This window comes from Brassica oleracea, chromosome C9 (assembly GCF_000695525.1).
Source record: "Brassica oleracea var. oleracea cultivar TO1000 chromosome C9, BOL, whole genome shotgun sequence".
Taxonomy (NCBI): domain Eukaryota; kingdom Viridiplantae; phylum Streptophyta; class Magnoliopsida; order Brassicales; family Brassicaceae; genus Brassica; species Brassica oleracea.
Window position 1 is genome coordinate 51,911,673 of NC_027756.1, and position 21,045 is coordinate 51,932,717.

The following is a 21,045-nucleotide window of genomic DNA, read 5'->3' on the forward strand; positions in this document are numbered from 1 at the left end:
GATGTATTGGTAATTGTATCACTATCATAAATTAGATAGTCCAATCCAAAAGAAAAAAAAACAGAGAAATGGAAAAAGACTAAATACTGTGTCGTATAGCTAGACTGGATAGAGAGATCACTGTCGTGTAGTGTGTGAATGAGACGGCAATAACGTGACAAAACACATGCGCGTGGTGCACGTGAAGAGGGCCTGATTTACCTTATGAGGAGTAGGGGGGGAATGCCCCATTGGACCCTTCTGTAGATGGTTCTATTTTCCCATTAATTTTTTTACGCAATAAAACTATAAAACAAATCTATACTATTAAATCAAAAATTTTCTTAAAATTATGTCCCTGACTTTTTCAATTAATAACAAAATTTTCCGTTCACTTTTTGGCTCTATATGTTTATTTTTCCAATAATAAATTTGATTTTCTCGGTCAAAACAATAAACTAGATTTGTAAAGACTACGGACTTGGACCTATTAAGATAAATAAGATATATGTTTGTTTTGTTTTCTGGGTAAATTGGTTTTTGCGATCCAACTTGATCATTTTTGCATCTATATTATTAAATCATAATCTTTCTTAAGATTATGCCCCTGACTTTTCCAATTAATTACAAAATTTTCCGTTAACTTTTTGGCTCTATATGTTTATTTTTTCAATAATAAATTTGATTCTATCGGTCAAAACAATAAACTAGATTTGTAAGTGCAGTGGATTTGGGCCTATTAAGGTCAATAAGATATATATTTGCTTTGTTTTCTGGCTGAATTGGTTTTTACGACCCAACTTGATCATTTTTGCATGTGATTTTAAAATCAAGTAATAGTGCGTCCAATTTTAATTTATTTAAAATAGCGAGCGACATTATAATTTTTTCATAATATAAACATTACAGATTATATTTTTAATAAAAACTATAACATTTTTTCTGAATATAGTAACTTTATTTTATTAAAATTATTTGTTATTCTTTGCTATATTATTTATACCTTAAATAAATAGATATGTAAATAAAATAATTTTCTAAATATTTCTCCCATTTTATTATATTGGTGATTCACAATATGAGGATTTTTTATTTTACTTCAATTATTTGAAATGATTTAAAACAGAAATGTAACCAGAACCGAAAAATTCAAAATTTTTATATGTCCGTACCACACAAAATATCAAAATATTCAATCACTTTAACCAAAATTCAACTTTATATATAACCAAAACTGTTCATATATTTCTAAACCAAAAACGACAACCAAACTGAAATCGAAAACCAATGAAAGCAAATTAGAGTCGAATGAAAACCAGAAATGTTTATAGCGAAATAAATTAGTTAACAAACAGTTATATTAATAAATTTGTCAACAAATATATTTTCGCGTTTTGAAAGCGCGGATCAAAATCTAATTTCACGTTAAATGCCGTTTTGTCTCTTTTTTCTTATCACTAGTTTTTCTTTTAGTGTTTTCTTTTATTGACAAACAATTTGGTTCCTACTTCCTAGTCTTCGGATGGTATTTTGGTGATATCATAAAAGCTTAATATAAAATAAGAGTAATGGACACCAAAGAATTGTTTTTTTGGCAAAAATTATAGGTCTAAGCCTATAATTTCTTTGAACCAGAGAAAAGAATCAATTATTAATTTTTTTTCTGTGGCTATTGAAACTTGAACTGCGTACTTCTGTCTTAAAATTTTTCTTTCTTTTTTTCTTATTAGAGCTACCAACTCCAAAATATATTAAGGAATAGTTACGTTGAAATATTTGAAATTTACAAATAATTATAGTCTTCCTATTTTATAATAAGTGTCATTCTAGTTTTTGTTTTGCTATACAAAAAGTGTCACTTTACAATTCCAATGCAAATTTTATTTACTTTCAGCTGAAAATTAATTGCAAACTGCATTGGTTTTATAAATAATTTTATTTATCTCAAATACTATTGGTCAAAAAAATGTAATTAATAACAAGTTACATATATTTCTGCTATTTTTTTAGTCTGTGTAAAAAATGTCAAAGTGATACTTATTCAGAAATGAAAGGAGTATCAACTAGCAAATTTAGGATTATAAGCTAATATGTTTGCAACTTAAATCCATATTTTGGATACCTTAGTATCATCTCCAATAGTATACAATAAATTTCTATATATTTCATTCTAAAATAGAGTAACTCTATTATAAAGTTAGATTCACTCTATAATAAAACGAATCATTTAAGCAAATCTAATTTTATAATAGAATTATTCTATTTAAAGTGAAATATAGAGAAATTTATTGGGTACCATTTGAGATGGTTTTAATATATAAATTTTGTGTACATGAAAGATCTAAAAAAAGGACAAGTGTAGACTTTTTCTTGAACATCGGACATTGCAGACCTATATCTTCTGTACATATTAAATTTTCTTGATCATATTTTATTTTATATCGAAAAAATTAAAGAAGACTACAAAGCAAGTACATTGCTTCTCACATGGCACAAGTACAACCATCCAAATCTCCTGATAGATTTAGAGATACACAGTGATATAGATTTGATTTCTTATCATCTTTTTCCCTTCCTGCGGTCGAATCAAATTTTGTTTTTCCCTGTGTATATCAATTCTCTCATTGTACCAATGGAGAATATCTTATTGAATCGTCCTTGGTCTTCAAGAATCTCCTCGGTTCAGCATCGGTGTGGCCTTCATGTAACCCCTTGTTCTATATAGGAGGGTATAGGACTGAAATATATATTTGAATTAATGTTATCTTTACGAGTACAGTTTTTTCATTTAATAAAATATTGGGAAAAACATTTTCCCATCATAATTTTGACAAGATATGAATCATATATAAAAAATTATTATAGAAACGAGATCTCTTATAGAAAATGCTAATTAATTTTAAACTAGAAGTCCAAAAATTTTAATATAATATCATAACAGGTTTATATTCTATTCACTAAACCAAAAATTTTAATATAATATCATAACAGGTTTATATCCTTTCAGTTCAAGCGTCGCTAAGCAAACTGAGTTCGAATCGAGCTACATTCAGATATCCCAAACATGTGGTCACCGGTAATTTAACATTCATTCGTCGGAGAATGATTTACCGTTTTTTTTTGTACATAAATTTATTTATTTGCTAATTTTTATCGTACACTTGACAACTTGACAACATCTTGCTAATAAAAACAAAACAAAACAAAAAGATAAGGGTTTGAACATCTTATCTCTCTTGTCTTAACCCTTATGAAAACTCTCTACATAACTACAAGTCCACTTCTGGGCCACATCATTGTCTCCTCATTTTAGAAACTTTTTCTGTTCTTAAGCCAATTTGAGAACTCTTCAAGAGTATTCATGTCTGATCTATAATGCTTCTGTGTGAACTCAAGAAACGTAGACCACGTAAAATCAGGAAACTTTCTTTCACCAGACGTCACTCCTACTAGTTCTTTTGGTGGCTTCACCATTTTGTCTCCTTTCGGACATAGGAAGAATGCGAATGTCTTCCTTTCTCTTTCGCTGTTCACCACAGCCCGATGCAAACAACTCTTGTATATTCCATTCGTTAGAGCCTAAATATGACACCAAAAAAAACAACAAGAATGTTTAGAAGTTCTTGTCATTTGATCTAGTATAATGCATACTTGATCATATTAATAAGTACCATGAATGTGTCGCCTATGTTCACCACGAATGCTTGAGGGTCAGGAGGAATGGATTGCCATTTATTGTCCACGTAAACTTGAAGACCAGCGACTTGGTCTTGATGAAGTATGGTTAGAGACGTTGGGTCGCAGTGAGGTCCTGTCCCTAATGTAAGCTCCGGTTGGTTGCACTGTGGGTAATAATTTAACCTTAGTATGGACTCGTTGTCTTCGAAAAAGTTTCGAAAATGTCTCCTCTCGATTCCAAGACTCATTCCAAGAAGCTCCATGATCTTTAATGAGAGAATGTTCATGGCATCGGCGTATTCTTGATAGACTTTCCTGCATGAATAAAATAAACCAATTATAAGTCTCTTTTTTTGTCACTTGATAGATACGTAGGCCACACTCAAATTAATTCTTAGAAAGCTGGATATTCAGTTATTGAATAGTCAAAAGAAAGTCTCAAAAATATTTTTTAATTTGGCTTACCCGAAATTTTCATATTCATCTCCCATTTTCTTAGAAACAAAGTCTTTGACGGCTTGGGATTGGCACTTCTCCTCGGGAGAGAATTTAAACGACAGCGTTTCCTTCCAGGGGAGCTTAGAGGAGAATCTCCCTACGAAGCTACTAGCATAGCCGGAGGACTCACCCCAAGTCCTCTGAGCCTTTTGTTTCTCACAAGCCGGAGCCTTAAAGAAAGAGTCCATAAACAGATAGGCACGAGACAAGAGCGTTTCATCAACACCATGGTTAGTAACTAGGAAGAAGCCATGTTTCTTTGAAGCCTCAGAGACGAGTCTAGTAGCTTCTGAGACCAAGAACGAATCGCCGGAGAGGAAACCGGCGAGGTCTATGAGAGGGGCTTGGAGAGGTTGAACATCCGTGGAAGGTTTCTCGTGGTCGGGCCATACAAACTGTTGAGGTATGTGGTTTGATAACTGATTTAGGAGATTTGCATCGAAGATTGAAGGATCCTCTTTGGTTTTGTTATCATTGAACCTTTCAGGGAGAGTTGCGATGCATTCCATTGCCATTTATCTTTATGTGTATATAAATATATAGTAGTGGAAATGAAAGATCCTTTAAAGGTCTTTTGAGGTATATAAATAAATATAGTGGTCGTGTAACCGGAGAAGAAAAGAGTGCTATTTATAGGGGTGAGAGGAAATCTTACACCATCATTATCCACGGTTTTTTAGGGTGGAGTTCTTAGAAAAATATAAGAAACTGTTTCCTAATTTTCAACTAAAAAGTTAAGAAATTGTTTTTAAAGTAGTTTAAGAAACAGTTTCTTAACTTTTTAGTTGAAAACTAAGAAACAGTTTCTTATATTTTCCTAAGAACCCCGCCCTAAGAAACCGTGGATAATCATGCTCCGTATGGAATAGTGACGTAAGTGTTTGTGTGTTGTGTTTATTTAAAAAAAATATTTTTGGGTCAGTTTATTCTCTTTCGTAAGTTAACAATTTCGTTCTTTGAGTTCACTTTCCCTTTATTTATTTATTGTGACTGTATAAACTTTGGTTAGTTAACATCAGGTCTTATAATCCCAGAGAATTATAACTTGTTTTTGTAGCCACGCATTATCACAAAGATGATTTTTAAAAACCTTATAAAACTAAATTGGTCCATATAAATAAATATTATAGTTTTTATTAAACTAACTATCAAATTCATTAGTAGTGTACACAAAAATATTTTTTCTTTCCTTAAATAAAAACAACGGAACTACCTAATATGATTAACATATATATGGCAATTAATGATTATGAATAATACATATTTGATAATAAAATTATATCCTTCCCCTTTTTTGTTTAATTTTATATTACTAAAATAAATTAAACAATCACATTAAGTATATAATAAAAAAAATAGATTTTTTCTTATATGTTACATTTTGAAACTTTTAAAACGACTATAAATTGCTAAAAGTAGTAAAAGTTCCACATTAAAAATTTTGTGATCAATGATTTAATTTTTTTTTTGTTCAAGCAAAATATAAATGATCATAAATCATATGAATATGAAATTTCATTAATAGATATTCATATCATATATATAATAATATTATCTAAATTAAACTATATACTACATAAAAATATAAAAATATGCTAGTTTCAAAATTTTCCGTGAAAATTATTGAGATCTTAATATTTTAATTTTAAAATTTGTATTTTAAAAATCTCATATTAAATTTTTTGTGATTAACAATTTAAATTTTTGTTACAGCAAATATAAAAATGTTAATAAAATCATATGAGTACGAAGTGTCAATGATAAATATTTATATTAAAATATACTAACAAAATAAATAAAATGATTGTTTTGATTTATATACCAAAAAGGCAAAAACATGATTGTAAATTAACAAAATGTATTGGTTTTGATTTATGTGTTTACGTATATACATTTATGTATACAAATTATTTTTTAAATATGTGGTTTTCAATATGTTATTTGATCCTAACAATCTCAGAAGTACATTTTTTCAAATCTAAGTGATTTTTAATGTTGGAAGCACTATATATATATATATATATATATATATATATATATATTATTTCATTCAGATTAAATAATTTAGTTTTGATTTTTATTCCTAAAAAGCATTTAGTGGAATATCATGACAAGATTTCAATCACCTATTTTTGAGTTTGTCTGAAGAATGAGAGACTTGATCATTCGTGTAATATTTTTTTATCTCTAATACCCTATTTGACTATTATAATTGTAAGAATGAGAGATTTAAACTATTTATTATAAGTTTTATAGTTTATCATTTAATAAACTAAACATTTCTTAGTTTATACACAGTATACAATACTAGAATGGTAAAGTATTATATTCCCTCTGTTTCTGAATAAGTGTCACTTTGACACTTTTTACACATACTAAGAAAGTAGCGGAAATATATGTAAGTTGTTATTAATTACATCTTTCTGACCAATAGTATTTGGGATAAATAAAATTATTTATAAAAATAATGCATTTTGTAATTAATTTTCACCTGAAAGTAAGTATAATTTGCATTAGAATTGTAAAGTGACGCTTTTTGTGTAACAAGAAAAAAGCTAGAATGACACTTATTATGAAACAGAGAGAGTATATTTTTACCGGTGTACTTTTAAGTAACTAAACCTCAAAAGCGTAGGTTAATAAAATAAGTAATTTGTTTTGTTGTTCTAAAATTAGATGATTTTTATACCGAACTGATGAATACATTTTTATATTTCGAGTCTGCATTTATATTCTGTAAGAGCTTGATATATTAGATTTTAATACTAACCTGTGAATAGAGTTTGCCGATGGTTTTCTTCAAAATTTTGATTCTTAGATATGTATCTGGAGTGGAACTAATTTTTACAGATGTCCATATTTTTAAATTGACAATTATGTAATTCACTGAATTTATAAAAGAAGTTAAAAAAAAATCATATCAATGAAACAGAAGCGCGAAGCGAAAGCACAATTTTATAGAGGTAGAAAATTAAATCACTTATGAAGAGTCAATAGTAAACAAATCGAGAGCATAAAACCTAATCTCCTTTCGTCATTTTACAATCGATGTTGCATGTGTGGTTTTGGTGATTTGTGCCATACGCAAAATTTAATTCCTTTTTGTGCATATTAAATATGAAGTCTTAAAAATAATTAAAATGAGTTGTAATACGTTAACTATTCAACAACGATTATACATTTAAGAGGCTAACATTTGTATTGGTCATTTTACAACGATAAAAATCGCAGTGTTGCAAAATGTTAAAACCATTTAATGAACAAACATTATTATAAAAAACTCACTCCGCGCATGCGCGCAGATTATCATATAGTGGTATAGTAAACCAGTTTAAGAAAACTAGGGTCTTCACCCTTGATTGTAGTATTTTATTAAAATTAAATGTATCTCATTTGAGAAAATTGATAGTAAATCTTCTAAGAGTATTTCCAACCTATAATACTATTATAATGTCATTATTACACTATTTTAATGTAATTTCAACATTAAAAACTTTTTCATCTCTAATCCAACTCCAAAACACTAATTTAGTATGATTTTCACACTAAACTTTTCCAATCTAACATTAAAATTACATCATTTTAGTTTAACACTATAATTTCACATCAAATTTGGTGTAAAAATATAATGTCACATTAAAATAGTGTAACTTTTAATGCTGGGTCGAAAAGGTTATGCTAAAACTAAAATAGTGTGAAAGTTACACTAAAATAGTGTTTAGGAATTAAGCTGGAGATGACCTGAGACGACTGCATCATGGGACTTTCAAAAAACAGTATCTCGCAAAACGAATAATTTTCTTATCAAAAGGGGGGGATTTACTGTAAAAATACGATTTATCAAAAGACTCACACCTACCGACAACAACACAAGAATCGTCCGTTACAAAGTTCATCAAGGAACGGACTGTTCGAAAAAGATTGATCTTTATATCCTAGCCGTTTCATTGTTTTAATGAAACCACCAGCAGTCATCAGGAAAAGCTATCTTGGGCTTTGTGAGGCCCATCGCAATTTAGATAACAATGCCGATTGGTGATTGATCAAAATCAGATACGTAATTTAAGTTGGCTTTTTCTTGGTTATAAAAAAAATAATAGATTCTTGGTGTTAAAGAACCGAACGTGTCATCCTTTTAATGCTGAGAAGAAGCTATGTAAAAACAAATCTAAATTGTCAACTACATAATATCAATTTTGGATGTATAGAAACAGCAGAACCAATTTAACGTAACGTTTTCTTTAGTATACAAGATTCCATCCTCGAGCATATCGATTTGGTCTTTTGTAATAGTCCGCCATGTTCTTTGTCTGCCAATTGCCAAACACCTAAAACATGCAATTCTCTATTTACCGTGTACGTGCAACAAATCCTTTTTTTTTATAAGAGATTGAGAAATTGTAATAACTTTTATAATTGACTGAAATTAAACAAAAACATCAGTAAAACTAAAATTCTTTCAAATTTTTAGTTTGGTATATCTTTCTAATTTTATAATGGTTGTATTTTTTTTTTTATTTTTTTTAGAAGAAGCTATGTAAAAACAAATCTAAATTGTCAACTACATAATATCAATTTTGGATGTATAGAAACAGCAGAACCAATTTAACGTAACGTTTTCTTTAGTATACAAGATTCCATCCTCGAGCATATCGATTTGGTCTTTTGTAATAGTCCGCCATGTTCTTTGTCTGCCAATTGCCAAACACCTAAAACATGCAATTCTCTATTTACCGTGTACGTGCAACAAATCCTTTTTTTTTATAAGAGATTGAGAAATTGTAATAACTTTTATAATTGACTGAAATTAAACAAAAACATCAGTAAAACTAAAATTCTTTCAAATTTTTAGTTTGGTATATCTTTCTAATTTTATAATGGTTGTATTTTTTGTTATTTGTCTTTGATATCAAATATAACATAATCGATATATGAGTCCAAATACATTAAGAAAGACAACTATTTCAGAATATTTGGAAAGATTTGGTTTTAATAAGTTTTATATGATTTTAGCTATATAATAATTTTAGTATGATTTTAATTAAAATACTATAGATTCTCATCTAAAACTATGAAATTCAAATCTTTATATTTTACCTAAAAGTTTACCAAATTTAAAATACAACAAATCTCATATATTTTACTATTAAAATATTTCTAAGAACAAGAAGTTTAAAAAATATATTTTACAATTACAAGTTTAAGAACACTAGATTTTAATTTTATACTTTTAAAAATGTTTAATAATTGTATCCTACCCATAATTATGTAGCAAAAATTTCTAATTACACCTAATTTTATAGTGTTTAAGGTTATTTGGCTCAAATTTACCTTATATTTGTCATGTTAAAATATTGTTTATATCTAAATAATGTTTGATATTTTACTATTTATCGTATTAAAGTATTGTTTATAGCTAAATAATAAATATTAGGTAATAATCTGTGCCATCCGCGGAATAAAATAATTGATTAGATTATTTATTTTACGTTGTAATAAGAGATTTTTCGTATAGTTATTTCAAAGGATGTGCATTCAAATTTTCATTCGGATTCAGTTGATCTATTCGGATTTTGATTTTTAGAATTAGAAATTTAAATATGATTCAGATATTTACAAACTTTGGTTTGAATTTGGATTGGATTTGGTTCAAATCATTGCAGGTTTGGTTCGGGTTCGAGTTCGGGTACCTATTTTAATTATGTATTTTTTTAACAAAAATTCAAAGATACTTAATCTTCAAAATTCGAAAATAAAAATAATATATAAATCTACATAAAAATAGTTCAATTTTAATATTTAGATGGAGAAAAAATATATTCAGTATTTTGAACATATTTGGTTATTTTAGATATTTTCATATTAGTGAAAATCTTATAGATATAAAGTTTAAAATAACTAATATATTTAAGTATATAATTGTGTTTTAGATATTTTTGGTATCCAAAATATTTCAGTTTGGATCGGATTCGGGTCTGGTTATCCGTATATTAAACTTTAGATCCATTTGAGTACGTAATCAGTTTTAGTTTGTGTTTAATATTACTTTCAAATCAAGTTTGGTTCGGTTCTTTGGATCCAAATATTTTACTCAGACTTACTTTTTTCTACAAATATAAAAATAAAAATAAATGTAAAACTAATATGTTAGGCTTATTTTACATACGTAATTATTGGACCATACTTTAAGAATACCAATAAAAATGGTTGGACGTCGTGTCAATATTGTTGGACTTGTTAAAAAATTTGATGTAGTCTATAACTAATAATGTGTAATTTCTTATAATTATTTTGGCAAATATGATAAAATTACGATACAATCAAGTGAAATGAGTTAGAGTTGCGTCAAAAATAATGTGCCGGTACATGAATTATGTTTTTCATTCGATTTTGCAAATTTTCTTTTCTTATAAAGCCTTTATGATTTTAGATTTTTTCTAACAATCTGATTGTGTTTCCTATTAATAGTTTGATATGAAAACTCTATAAAGAAAAAAAAAATTGGCTAAACTAAAGATCCAACTTTGTGTGTGGTATTTTTCACCCTAGTTTACTTAATTTATAACCAATCAGTATTATTTGTTGCTTTTGTATGTATAAAACTCAACTATGGCCAAGTTCAACAAGATACGAAACTATCAATTTTGAAAAACATTTTCATTCCGGTATTTTAGTTGATGTGAATCTTAATGATTTTGTAATTTATTTATTTTAACAATGATTTTATTCAATACTTGCCCGTAGAGAACTTCAATTCACTAATACAAAAGTTAAAAATACGAAAACTAAAAATGAACTGATTAAAAAAAATTAGTGTGTGAACACATTAAAATTGTCTGCGATAAAATTGAGAAAATTAGTGTGTGAACACATTAATTGCTAAATGACTGTGAGACTAATATGTAAGCATTCTAAAGTTAAAATGATTGTGAAGATGAAACTTGTCAATGTGTGTGAACACATTTTTTGCAAATGTTTTTTTTCTCCCTCCGTTTTTTAATATAAGTCGTTTTAGAATTATACGCATAGATTAAGAAAATCATTAATTTTTTTATATTTTCTAAATAAAAACATCATTAATTATTTACCTAACCACAAATCAACCAATAATAAAGTAGAAAGTATATTATCATTCGTCATATAACATTAAGTGTTAATAAATTTTACATAGAAAACCGAAAACGTCATATATAATTTGAAACATAATTTTTTTCTAAAACTACTTATATTAAAAAAAGAGAAGAAGTAATATATAAAGGATATGTATTATTGGTTTCGTCCTAAGTCAACCTCTTAACATCCGTACCTCGGTACTATACGGTACGGTTAAAAATACCCAAACATAAACCTTTCATATCTAATCCTTAAATTAAATGCATGGCAATAACTGAGATAACCCTTAACATTTAAGATCATTGTCCGCTTTGGTTATAATATAAACTGTGAAAAGAATGTTTATGGATAAAAATGTATATAATTAGAGTTTAACCTGCTGCACGTACGTGCATATTTTTTTTTTCATTTTATAAATGTATAATTTTGACATCATTATAAACATTTTTTAAAAATATATAACGAATATTTAGTGTTATATATTGTATAATTATATAGTTTTATTGATTAGGCTTCTTATTAGTCATGAGTTTGTTTTATACATTTTACTTTCTTATTAATATATTTTCGAGTTCATCATAATAAATTCAAAATCTAAAATAATCAAATACATAATCTCCTTTGATATAACTTTTTAATTTCTATAGCTTGTATACAATACATTTGAAAATTTATTTAGCTATACTATAGATGGATATTTGTTTATGATAATTTATATATTCATGTTGTGTTTAAGAAAATATACTTGAATATTTATCGTTTTTGTATTTTGCAAAATTTTATAAGTAAATACATTGTTATGTTTAAATTATATATACTCTATTAGTTTAGTAAATTGTATACATAATAGTACTTGTCATATTATTTTAGTAAATTTTATTAATATAAGATATTTTTGAATGTTATTGTATTAATTTTTCTAATCTTTATTATTAAATAATATTTCAAAATATTATACTATTTTTGATTCTTACAACCCAATTTTTTTTTTTGTTACCATTCAAAAAATTATATTTTAGCATCTACGATTTTATCATTTACAAAATTTGGAATATTATCATTTTCAGTTTTTAACATTTATTTTTCAAATTGTATACTTGGTCAAGAAAATTTAGAAAATTACACAACTATTTTTGAGTTTGGAAGATTATATGATTTTTGAATTGTTTTTGTTACTAAATTAAATTATTAATTTATAAAAATATATTTAAATTTTTGGAAAGATTTTTTAATATTTTTCTCTACAGATTTTCTTGTAATTAAAATAAATATTAAATTAATAATTAAAATTAATTTCTCATTATTATCTTTAATTAATTATTAAAATTTCAAATTTGTATAGTAACATATTTGTAAATAATACATGAACTAAAAATGTTATTTATGTACTATTATATTTTGAATATAATCATTTTAGATAAAATTTGCTTTAAGTTTCAAATAAACAAAAAATACAATATATAGTTGTAAATAAAAGTTTAACATATGTTAATAATTTTAATTTTTGCATAAAATATTGCATAATTTACGAATTCAACCCGTTTTAATGATGAACGATAATTTATTTAAATAAAATCATGTTTAAAAATAGGTTAAGCTACCAATTTAATATATATTTTTATATTTAGTTCGTAGAGCACCTCCATTTTAATATACTATAGATTATAATGATAAATGTATAAAATAACATATTTTCTTTATTTTATAATAATTTTTTGATTAACATTAATTATAATAATATAATATTACTAATTACAAAATTAATTAATGTATTATTTTATAAAAAAAATATTTGGTAGGATTTTGTTAGATTTTTTCTTAACAAATTTTGTTATCACTAAAAATAAAAATCAATTTTATTGTTAAAATGATCATTATTAATATTTTTATTTATTATTAAGATTTAATATAAATTATCAAATATGTTACATTAAATAATTACTTAAATGATTTTATGACTTGTCAACGGTAGATAAAAGGTATCATCTTAAATTAATATATTAAATAAAAAGTATAAAAGGTTTAGAGCCAACCCGATAAAATTTCGATCATTCTCTTATCATTCTTGTGCAGTTGTCAACATTCGCATTGCCCAACAAAAAATGTTCAAAACTCAACACATGTTTATGCTGATTTTTCAGCGGCAGTTTAAGCTGATTGTTTTTAATTATATCAGTAATTACTTAATATGAATACTTCAATTTTCGTCTAATTACCTTTTTGATGAAAAAACATTTTCGCATTACTATTAATTATTAAACCATGTCTACTGTGTACTTTAGTTTTCCATAATATAATAACCATCAATTTCCACTTATTTCTCCTCTTAATTACAAATCACTTGTGTCTTAATTAACTACAAAGTATTGGAGCCTTAATAAATTGGAATCATTAAACAGAAAATCTAATGTCTTGCATGCAGCCTCCTAGTTGTTACATACGTGTCAATGTAATATTAGATTCTGTTTCCTTAACCGACGCTTTTTCACGTACGTACGTTCACACTAAAAGGAGGACATTTTGACGAGTAGACGTTAACAAAAACTGACTAGATTTTGACTTTTGAGAAAAGTTAAAGAGAAAAACATACATCGCTAGCAAATAAAAATTAAGAATTATATTTTATCGAACTTTTTTTTTTAGATATTTTGCTGATAAAGTGTTCCAAAGGAAGTTGACAAAAAGCTTCAAAGGAATTTTTTGAGTTTTAACAGGTAGCAGTAACTATTTTTATACACGAAAGAAAATATAATAATTATAATAAACTAATAAAATGATTCTTTAAAATAAAAAGGCTAAACAATCTATAATTATTATTAAGTTGTAAAATATAATAAAAGACATCATCATTATTTAAATATTAAATATTTAAATGGCAAATTAGGATCCATTTTTTAATTTGTTAGTCTGAATTGGCTATCAATCTTTTCTCAGACACACTAAATTAATATGTTGATGATAAAAAAAAAAGTAAAATTAGCTGATGGGTTTTCAATTATTTCACTGATGTGATTATTTGATGATAAATCTAAATTTCAGACTCAATATGTTTAATATTTTTATATAAAATGTTTAGTATTTATTTATATTTCTATATCAAATTCATTTTCTCAATCTCGAGATTCCCTGCAAGACAATTCCAACAGTTCTCCTTTTGCATGAGTTATTAAGAATCAACAAGTCGTGCATGTGATCCCGTTGAAAAAAAAAAACAAGTCGTGCATGTATAACTCTAAGTAATTCTGTTGCCCGGAGAACATTGAACAAGCGCTAAATCTATCATCTAATCGAAAAATAGAGTTCTTTTTTTTTTTTTTGTGCACTCTCGAAAAATAGAGTTCTATATCCAAATAACTATTCTAGATACTTTCACCCAAACAAAAAATTTAGATACATTATTTAAATGTAAATATAACATGCTAGATCATTAAATCAAATGATTTCTTCATCTTTTGATACAGCTTATAAATTGTTACAAAACAGAACTGTGATTCACAAAGCAGGATCCCAAGTCACGCAATTTATTTGTATATATGGAAATTGTAAGATTTTTGATACTCTGTGTATGAGTCACCATGAATGGCACGAAAACCACCATGCAGCATTTTACAGTCATGGTTTCAAGATTCGCTAAGTCTATAGTTTATAGTCACCATGAATGGCACGAAAACTAAGTTTATAGTTTCATCCAACAAATAAAACCGTTTATCATTTTTTCATAGTTCAAGATAATGTAATTTTTACCGGGCCTCGTGGCCTAGTGGTAAAGGAACCTCGGCTGAGGTGCCCGCCATCACGAGTTCGAGCCCCGGCCACAGCGGATTTAACATGGTTTCCGTTTGGCTTCCAGGACCTTCCTCGCCAGTTCCAGTTGGACGCGGTGGGATAGTCGGACTAAGGTCCGGATACCTAAAAAAAAAAAAAAAAAAAGATAATGTAATTTTGATGGGATATTTTAATTACATCCAATACAAAAGATTTCTACAAATCAACGTTAATCTTATTAACATTTTTTGCATTATACATAAATATTCTAGAATTTTCCATTTATAGCACAAATCAAACAAAGATGTAAAAAATCTGCTTAAAAATCAATCTTAAAACAGAAATAAAAATCACTAGAAAATAATAACAATTACATATATTTGATAGAACTAAAATATATATATTGCTAGATTGCATTAATTGTTTCTTACTTTGGTCTAGATTTTATACATTAATTAGCACACTGTATTTCTAACCAATGGTATCTTTTGATATATCTCTTTTATAGATTTTATTTTCTTACCTTTCAATATAATGATAAAATCTTAAATTTACATTATTTTTTGTTGCTACAATAAAATTACATATGCACCACTACAACACTGCCAAATGTTACATTTGCGTGTCTACTTAATACACCTTTAAATATCGAGCTTTCTGTAGCCTAAAGAGTTGATACAAACGTGAAAACACACAAAAAAGTTACAAAGACTAGCAGAATGGCTTTTGCACAAGTTTTCTACAACCAAAGCTCTGTCTTGAGAATCAATGTTATGGTTGTGGATGATGATCCTGTTTTCCTTCAAATCATGTCACGCAGGCTTGAAAATTTAAAATACAGAGGTAAGATCTTATTATCAAATACAATATTTTATTAATTTCTCCGTAACTTCATTGATATTTGAGCAGGATAAACCAATTAGCTGATTACAAAGTTACAAACAATAGTAATTTTTTGTAGCCCTTTCAGAATTTATATTTCAGTGAAATTTTACAATTATTTTTCTAAATCATTAGGATTTGAATATCAATTACATGCACACATCTAAAAATTCGATTGAGTTATTCTTATTTTTGATGATTTTACAACTAATGGGTTTGGTGATACGAAAACTTCAGCGAATATACTATGTAATTTTGTAAGAAGAATATAAGACAAAGTTGATGTAGAAAATAATAACTTATCGTTGAATGAGAAATGATATGTCATAGTGTTAGTGTACGACATGAACTTTTCTCGAAGGTGAAAATTAATTGATGGTCTTCAAATCGGCTTTCTTATAAAGTTCATCCAGTTAGCCTTTGAAATAAATGCATAGACATTTAAATGAAAATGTTGTGATTTTAAAGAATGTGTTTGGCTCATGCTATGAGCATTCTCAAAAGTTTTAAATTATTTCACAACTAAAGTGTGGAAAATATTCAGCAAAAAAAGTTAAATTGGGGGAAAATATTTAGTAGAAATATAATAGGTTGAATTAGGGGAAACAAACAAATAAATTAAAATATATACATACCTCAATTTTGCCCACTTTATTTTCTTTTTGAAAAAGGTTAAAACAATTTAAAAGTAAACAATCTTTCGTACTTGCGATATTTTTTACAATTGTTTTTTCTTGGTAAATGCTTTAGATCCATCCACTATGGAGATCACGGTTATAGCTGTTAAAGATTCGAGAGAAGCATTGTCTACTCTTAAAATCGAAAGAAACAATATCGATCTCATAGTCACAGATTATTACATGCCTGACATGAACGGTCTACAACTCAAAAAACAGATCACTCAAGAATTTGGCAATTTACCGGTCATAGGTAAGTGTTTTTGCAACTTACATAAGATTATAATATATATAATATTTTTTTGCTATAACTTTGATCTTTACATTTTCTTATATGAAAGTTATGTCATCGGACACCAATAAAGAACACGAGAGTTTAACGTGTGGAGCGATGGGTTTCATTCAAAAACCCATCAACGCAACTGAATTAACCAAGATTTACCAACTTGCTTTAACATGTAAGCGGAATGGTAAGTCCACCTTATGGACCGAGAACAACCACAATGACACAGATGTTAGCATCTCTCAGCAAATCCAGTTGGTTCCTGAGCAAGACAATCTCATGATGACCAAGAAGAAGAAGTTCTCACCTAGACCGGATGCAAGATCCATGAACAGTTCAAATGGAACTTGTGTTAGTACTGATGCTTCACGGAAAAATAAAAAAAGAAAAGCAAACGGTGGTTCTGGTGATGATTTTGAGTCTTTGTCGCAGCCCTCCATGAAGAGTAAGATTACGTGGACGGATGATCTTCATGATCTTTTCTTACAAGCTATCCGACACATCGGTCTTGACAGTAAGTCTTTTGATTTTTTTTTAAAAAACATTTTTATATATAATTATACAGTTCATGTCTTGAAATTTTCTATGTTTGTTTACTAATTTAACTTAAATCTTCGACAGAGGCTGTGCCAAAGAAAATCTTAGAGTTCATGAACGTATCATACTTGACAAGAGAAAACGTAGCCAGTCATTTACAGGTTTGATCACATCCTTTTCAAAAATGTTATTTGGTTTTATGTTTTAAACGATTTTTATTTTTTCAAAACCAATAGTTTATGTGAGTCAAAAATAACAGTTCCATGTTTAATAAATATTAAATACCAAACCGTAGATTGTGTATCATTCCTCTTTTAACTAACTAAAAGTTGTTTACTACGCAGAAATATCGACAATTCTTGAGGAAAGTCGCGGAAAGAAGTTCTTTGTGTTCAAACATGTTGCCGAGTAATGGCATAGACTCGATATATCCATATCCTCACACCAGAGAGCCGTACTACAACAACTACACTTCTTCTTCTTCTTCTTGGTACGGCACAAGTCTCAACAATAGATCATTCTATTCCAAACCCGGACACGGTCTTGGACAGTCTAGACTCTTATCCAACACATCTGATCCCGTCTGCTTCAGTCAGATGCCTCACAGCTACATGAACCAGTCATCCACCTATGATACACACCGTATTGGATCAAACTTGACGCTGCCCATCCAGAGCAACCTCAATTACTCATCCCAAAATGAAGGAAGAAGAAGCTTTCTTGAACCAACGGCAAACAAAACTAGCCAAACATCTCAAGCTCTCGGGTTTGAACAGCATGGATTATCAGCTATTAATGGTAGTGGTTTCAACAATAACACGTTGATCAGCTATGGAAGTTTAACTCCTAATCAACTAGGAACTAACAGCTATAAAGGTTCAATTTCTACTCAACAAGGAATGACCAATGGAAGCCTGGCTCTTAATCAACCAGGAATGAGCGCCTATGGAAGTTCAACTTCTACTCAACCAGGCATGAGCAGCCATATAAGTTTGACTCCTAATCAACCAGGAAGGAACAGCTATGGAAGTTTAACTGCTCCTCAACCAAGAATGAGTACCCATGAAAGCTTATCTCCTAATCAACAAGGAATAAGCAGTTATGAAAATTTAACTTCTAATCAGCTAGGAATAAACAGCCATGGAGGCTTATCTCATGATCAACCACGTATGAGCAGCTATGAAAATTTAACTTCTAATAATCTAGGATTGAGCAGCCATGGATTTTTAACTCCTAATCAACCAGGACTTAAAAGTTATGGAAGTGCAATTCATAGCGTAGGACTAAACAGCTTTGAAGGTTTAACTACTCATCAACCAGGATCTAGCAACTTCTCGTATGGGTTGCAATCATTCTTAAACAATGAGAACACTGCATATGAGCCTCAACCTCATCCACATGCCCAAGCAGCTGCACAGAAAAATATTGAAATTCCTCAACAGGAGAATCTCAGCTTGTTTGATGAACTTGGCAATATTAATGAGCTTCTTTGCGACATAAGTAACTTTGAACTGGATCACAACAAGGTATACATCTTCACTACCCTATTTTTTTTTAACAATGTATATATACATGAAGTATATGTGAGATTTTGTTTGTCTGAAATGTGATGCGTGCAGCAACAAGAAGCGGTTTCTACCAACCAATTTGAGCTTCCCGCAAATGTTTCGACTGAAATGAATCAATTTTTCTCTCTTGAAGATGATGACTGGACCTTTGTGAACACAAACCAGGTACTAAATATTATTAGAAAATTTTAGCAGTTACAATATTGGATTTGAAGCAACGTCTTATCAAATATTATATATATTATCAAATCTTTAAGAATCTACAGTGGGAAATTTTATAGCTAGATTTCTCCATTATAATGTCTTAGCGTACTTATTTAGTTGGCTTTGTTGTGAAGGGACATTCTAATGGAGAAACAACAAACAATGTTGCTCCGGAGACGAATTCTCAAACTTTCAACATGAGCACTAATCATAATCAGGTACCTCCAATTTGCAGCATTCTAAAATGTTTCCATGTAACTATGATACTAAATATCAACGAGATGATTTATTAAATATACTATGAAACCTGGAATCTATTTGGTAGGAACAAGATGCTCAAGATTTTGTCGACTGGTCGTTCTTGAATCCGGAGGTAAAACAATATAACCTTAGCAAAAGCTGAAAGAGATTATTTTTCAAGTTTAAATTGTAGTTTATGCGTCATGTGATATAATATTATTCGTTAACCTTTTTTATAAATAGGACTTGGCTAATGAGTACGACTTCATGGACTCTTTGTTCAATGGCATGAACTGAAAAGGGTTCGATGATCCAAGATGTTAGCGAGGGAGAAGAAATTAAACCGGCAATGCATAGTAGTTTATATGCAAATATATATAAAAAGATTAAGCGAACTATAGATGTTTATGGTTTTGGTTTTCTAGTATTTTATAAATGTTGGATATTATGTTATTTTCTTCTTCAGCAAGTGTTGGATATTATATTATGTCTGAAAACTTTTCAATATACAGTGAAACTTCTATAAATTAATAATATTGGGACTACAAAAAAACTATAATTTTTTTATTAATTTATAGAAATATTAATTTATCGGTATAGTAATTGAACCAAAAATTTAATTTGAGACTATAAAATTATATTATTTTATAAAGATTTTTAGTGTATATTAATTTATAAAGTATCAATTTAAAGAGGTTATACTAATACTATATGATTAGAGATGTCATGTGTTTGCGTTATAAGTTAATATATATACTCACAATAATATGTTCTAAATTGAACAGTACAAACAGATTTTCCCCTGCACATAGAATATTATCTTTTGAATTACTAAAAAGTTAATATATCATTTAACTAATATTTTATCCCCTCAACGCTCAAATTAATTCCACATTATTCATCTACTTCTTTTCAGTTTTATGCTCTACTTTCTACTTAACACTAATAAACTACCTTAAGCCGTAGATTGCAAAACTGAAGCAAAAACAATATAGAGTCCTTGTTTTTTACTCCAACTCTTTAAGAAAAGCGACTGGTTGTAGAAAGCAAAATCTAAAAGTAATATTTCCATTTTCATCACTCACCCAAAAATAGGTGTCGAGGAAACATTCAGAGCCATAGCAAATCTTTGTGATAGAACGCAGAAAGTTTTTAGCATTGGATGCCAATCATGTCACAATAAATTATTTGATGTATCTTATAATTTTTTTTTACGCTGATTTATTATGACATTACATTTATGAGAAAGATTACATAGACGATTCGACAACTGACAATACTACCTGCCTTATGAAGATCTACGCGGCTACGCCTAACTGTATCATCTGAGTCGTTCTATAATTAATCTACTAATTCTTATTGGTTACATAAAGGCTTAATCATATACAAAGATCTTAAAGTTTTGTAAATACTGATAACTTGGCTTTTTAAAATAGTAATATGATTAACTAAATCCTAAATCATTTCCTTAATGAACTTTATTGTACTTTGCCTTTTCTAATGTCGATAGACTATTGGATTAGGTATTTGGTAATTATAAAGATTCCCCTTTCTCTGCCCCCGAACGACTTTGTAGCCTTAACAGGAAGCAATGAATATGATTTTGGTCACCAGAAGTTAC

The 21,045-nt window shown here is 28.2% G+C and overlaps 2 protein-coding genes across 2 annotated transcripts; one reads left to right on the forward strand and one right to left on the reverse strand.

Annotated features, from left to right (window-relative positions):
- Positions 1–3,080: 3,080 nt before the first annotated feature.
- Positions 3,081–4,764, reverse strand: LOC106313822 (gibberellin 20 oxidase 3). The gene is made up of 3 exons (XM_013751738.1): positions 4,123–4,764; positions 3,651–3,972; positions 3,081–3,558 (listed from the first exon to the last, which is right to left on the reverse strand). The coding sequence occupies exons 1-3, from the start codon at positions 4,668–4,670 to the stop codon at positions 3,289–3,291; spliced, it is 1,140 nt and encodes a 379-aa protein (XP_013607192.1). The 5' UTR covers positions 4,671–4,764; the 3' UTR covers positions 3,081–3,288.
- Positions 4,765–15,752: 10,988 nt separating this feature from the next.
- On the forward strand, positions 15,753–19,819 carry LOC106317158 (putative two-component response regulator ARR21). The gene is made up of 9 exons (XM_013755015.1): positions 15,753–15,876; positions 16,666–16,845; positions 16,934–17,389; positions 17,497–17,573; positions 17,757–18,938; positions 19,032–19,145; positions 19,319–19,402; positions 19,510–19,557; positions 19,668–19,819. The coding sequence occupies exons 1-9, from the start codon at positions 15,753–15,755 to the stop codon at positions 19,719–19,721; spliced, it is 2,319 nt and encodes a 772-aa protein (XP_013610469.1). The 3' UTR covers positions 19,722–19,819.
- The last annotated feature ends 1,226 nt before the right edge of the window (positions 19,820–21,045 follow it).

What these genes read in the sequence shown, in the direction of transcription:
- LOC106313822 (XM_013751738.1), bottom strand. Translation starts at nt 4,670, where the DNA reads ATGGCAATGGAATGCATCGCAACTCTCCCTGAAAGGTTCAATGATAAC. An exon ending in GATGAATATGAAAATTTCGG is followed by an intron (nt 3,973 to 4,122) that starts GTAAGCCAAATT and finishes TTATTCATGCAG; the next exon opens with GAAAGTCTATCAAGAATACG. An exon ending in ACATAGGCGACACATTCATG is followed by an intron (nt 3,559 to 3,650) that starts GTACTTATTAAT and finishes TGTCATATTTAG; the next exon opens with GCTCTAACGAATGGAATATA.
- LOC106317158 (XM_013755015.1), top strand. Translation starts at nt 15,753, where the DNA reads ATGGCTTTTGCACAAGTTTTCTACAACCAAAGCTCTGTCTTGAGAATC. An exon ending in CCTTTGTGAACACAAACCAG is followed by an intron (nt 19,146 to 19,318) that starts GTACTAAATATT and finishes TTTGTTGTGAAG; the next exon opens with GGACATTCTAATGGAGAAAC. An exon ending in GGTCGTTCTTGAATCCGGAG is followed by an intron (nt 19,558 to 19,667) that starts GTAAAACAATAT and finishes TTTTATAAATAG; the next exon opens with GACTTGGCTAATGAGTACGA.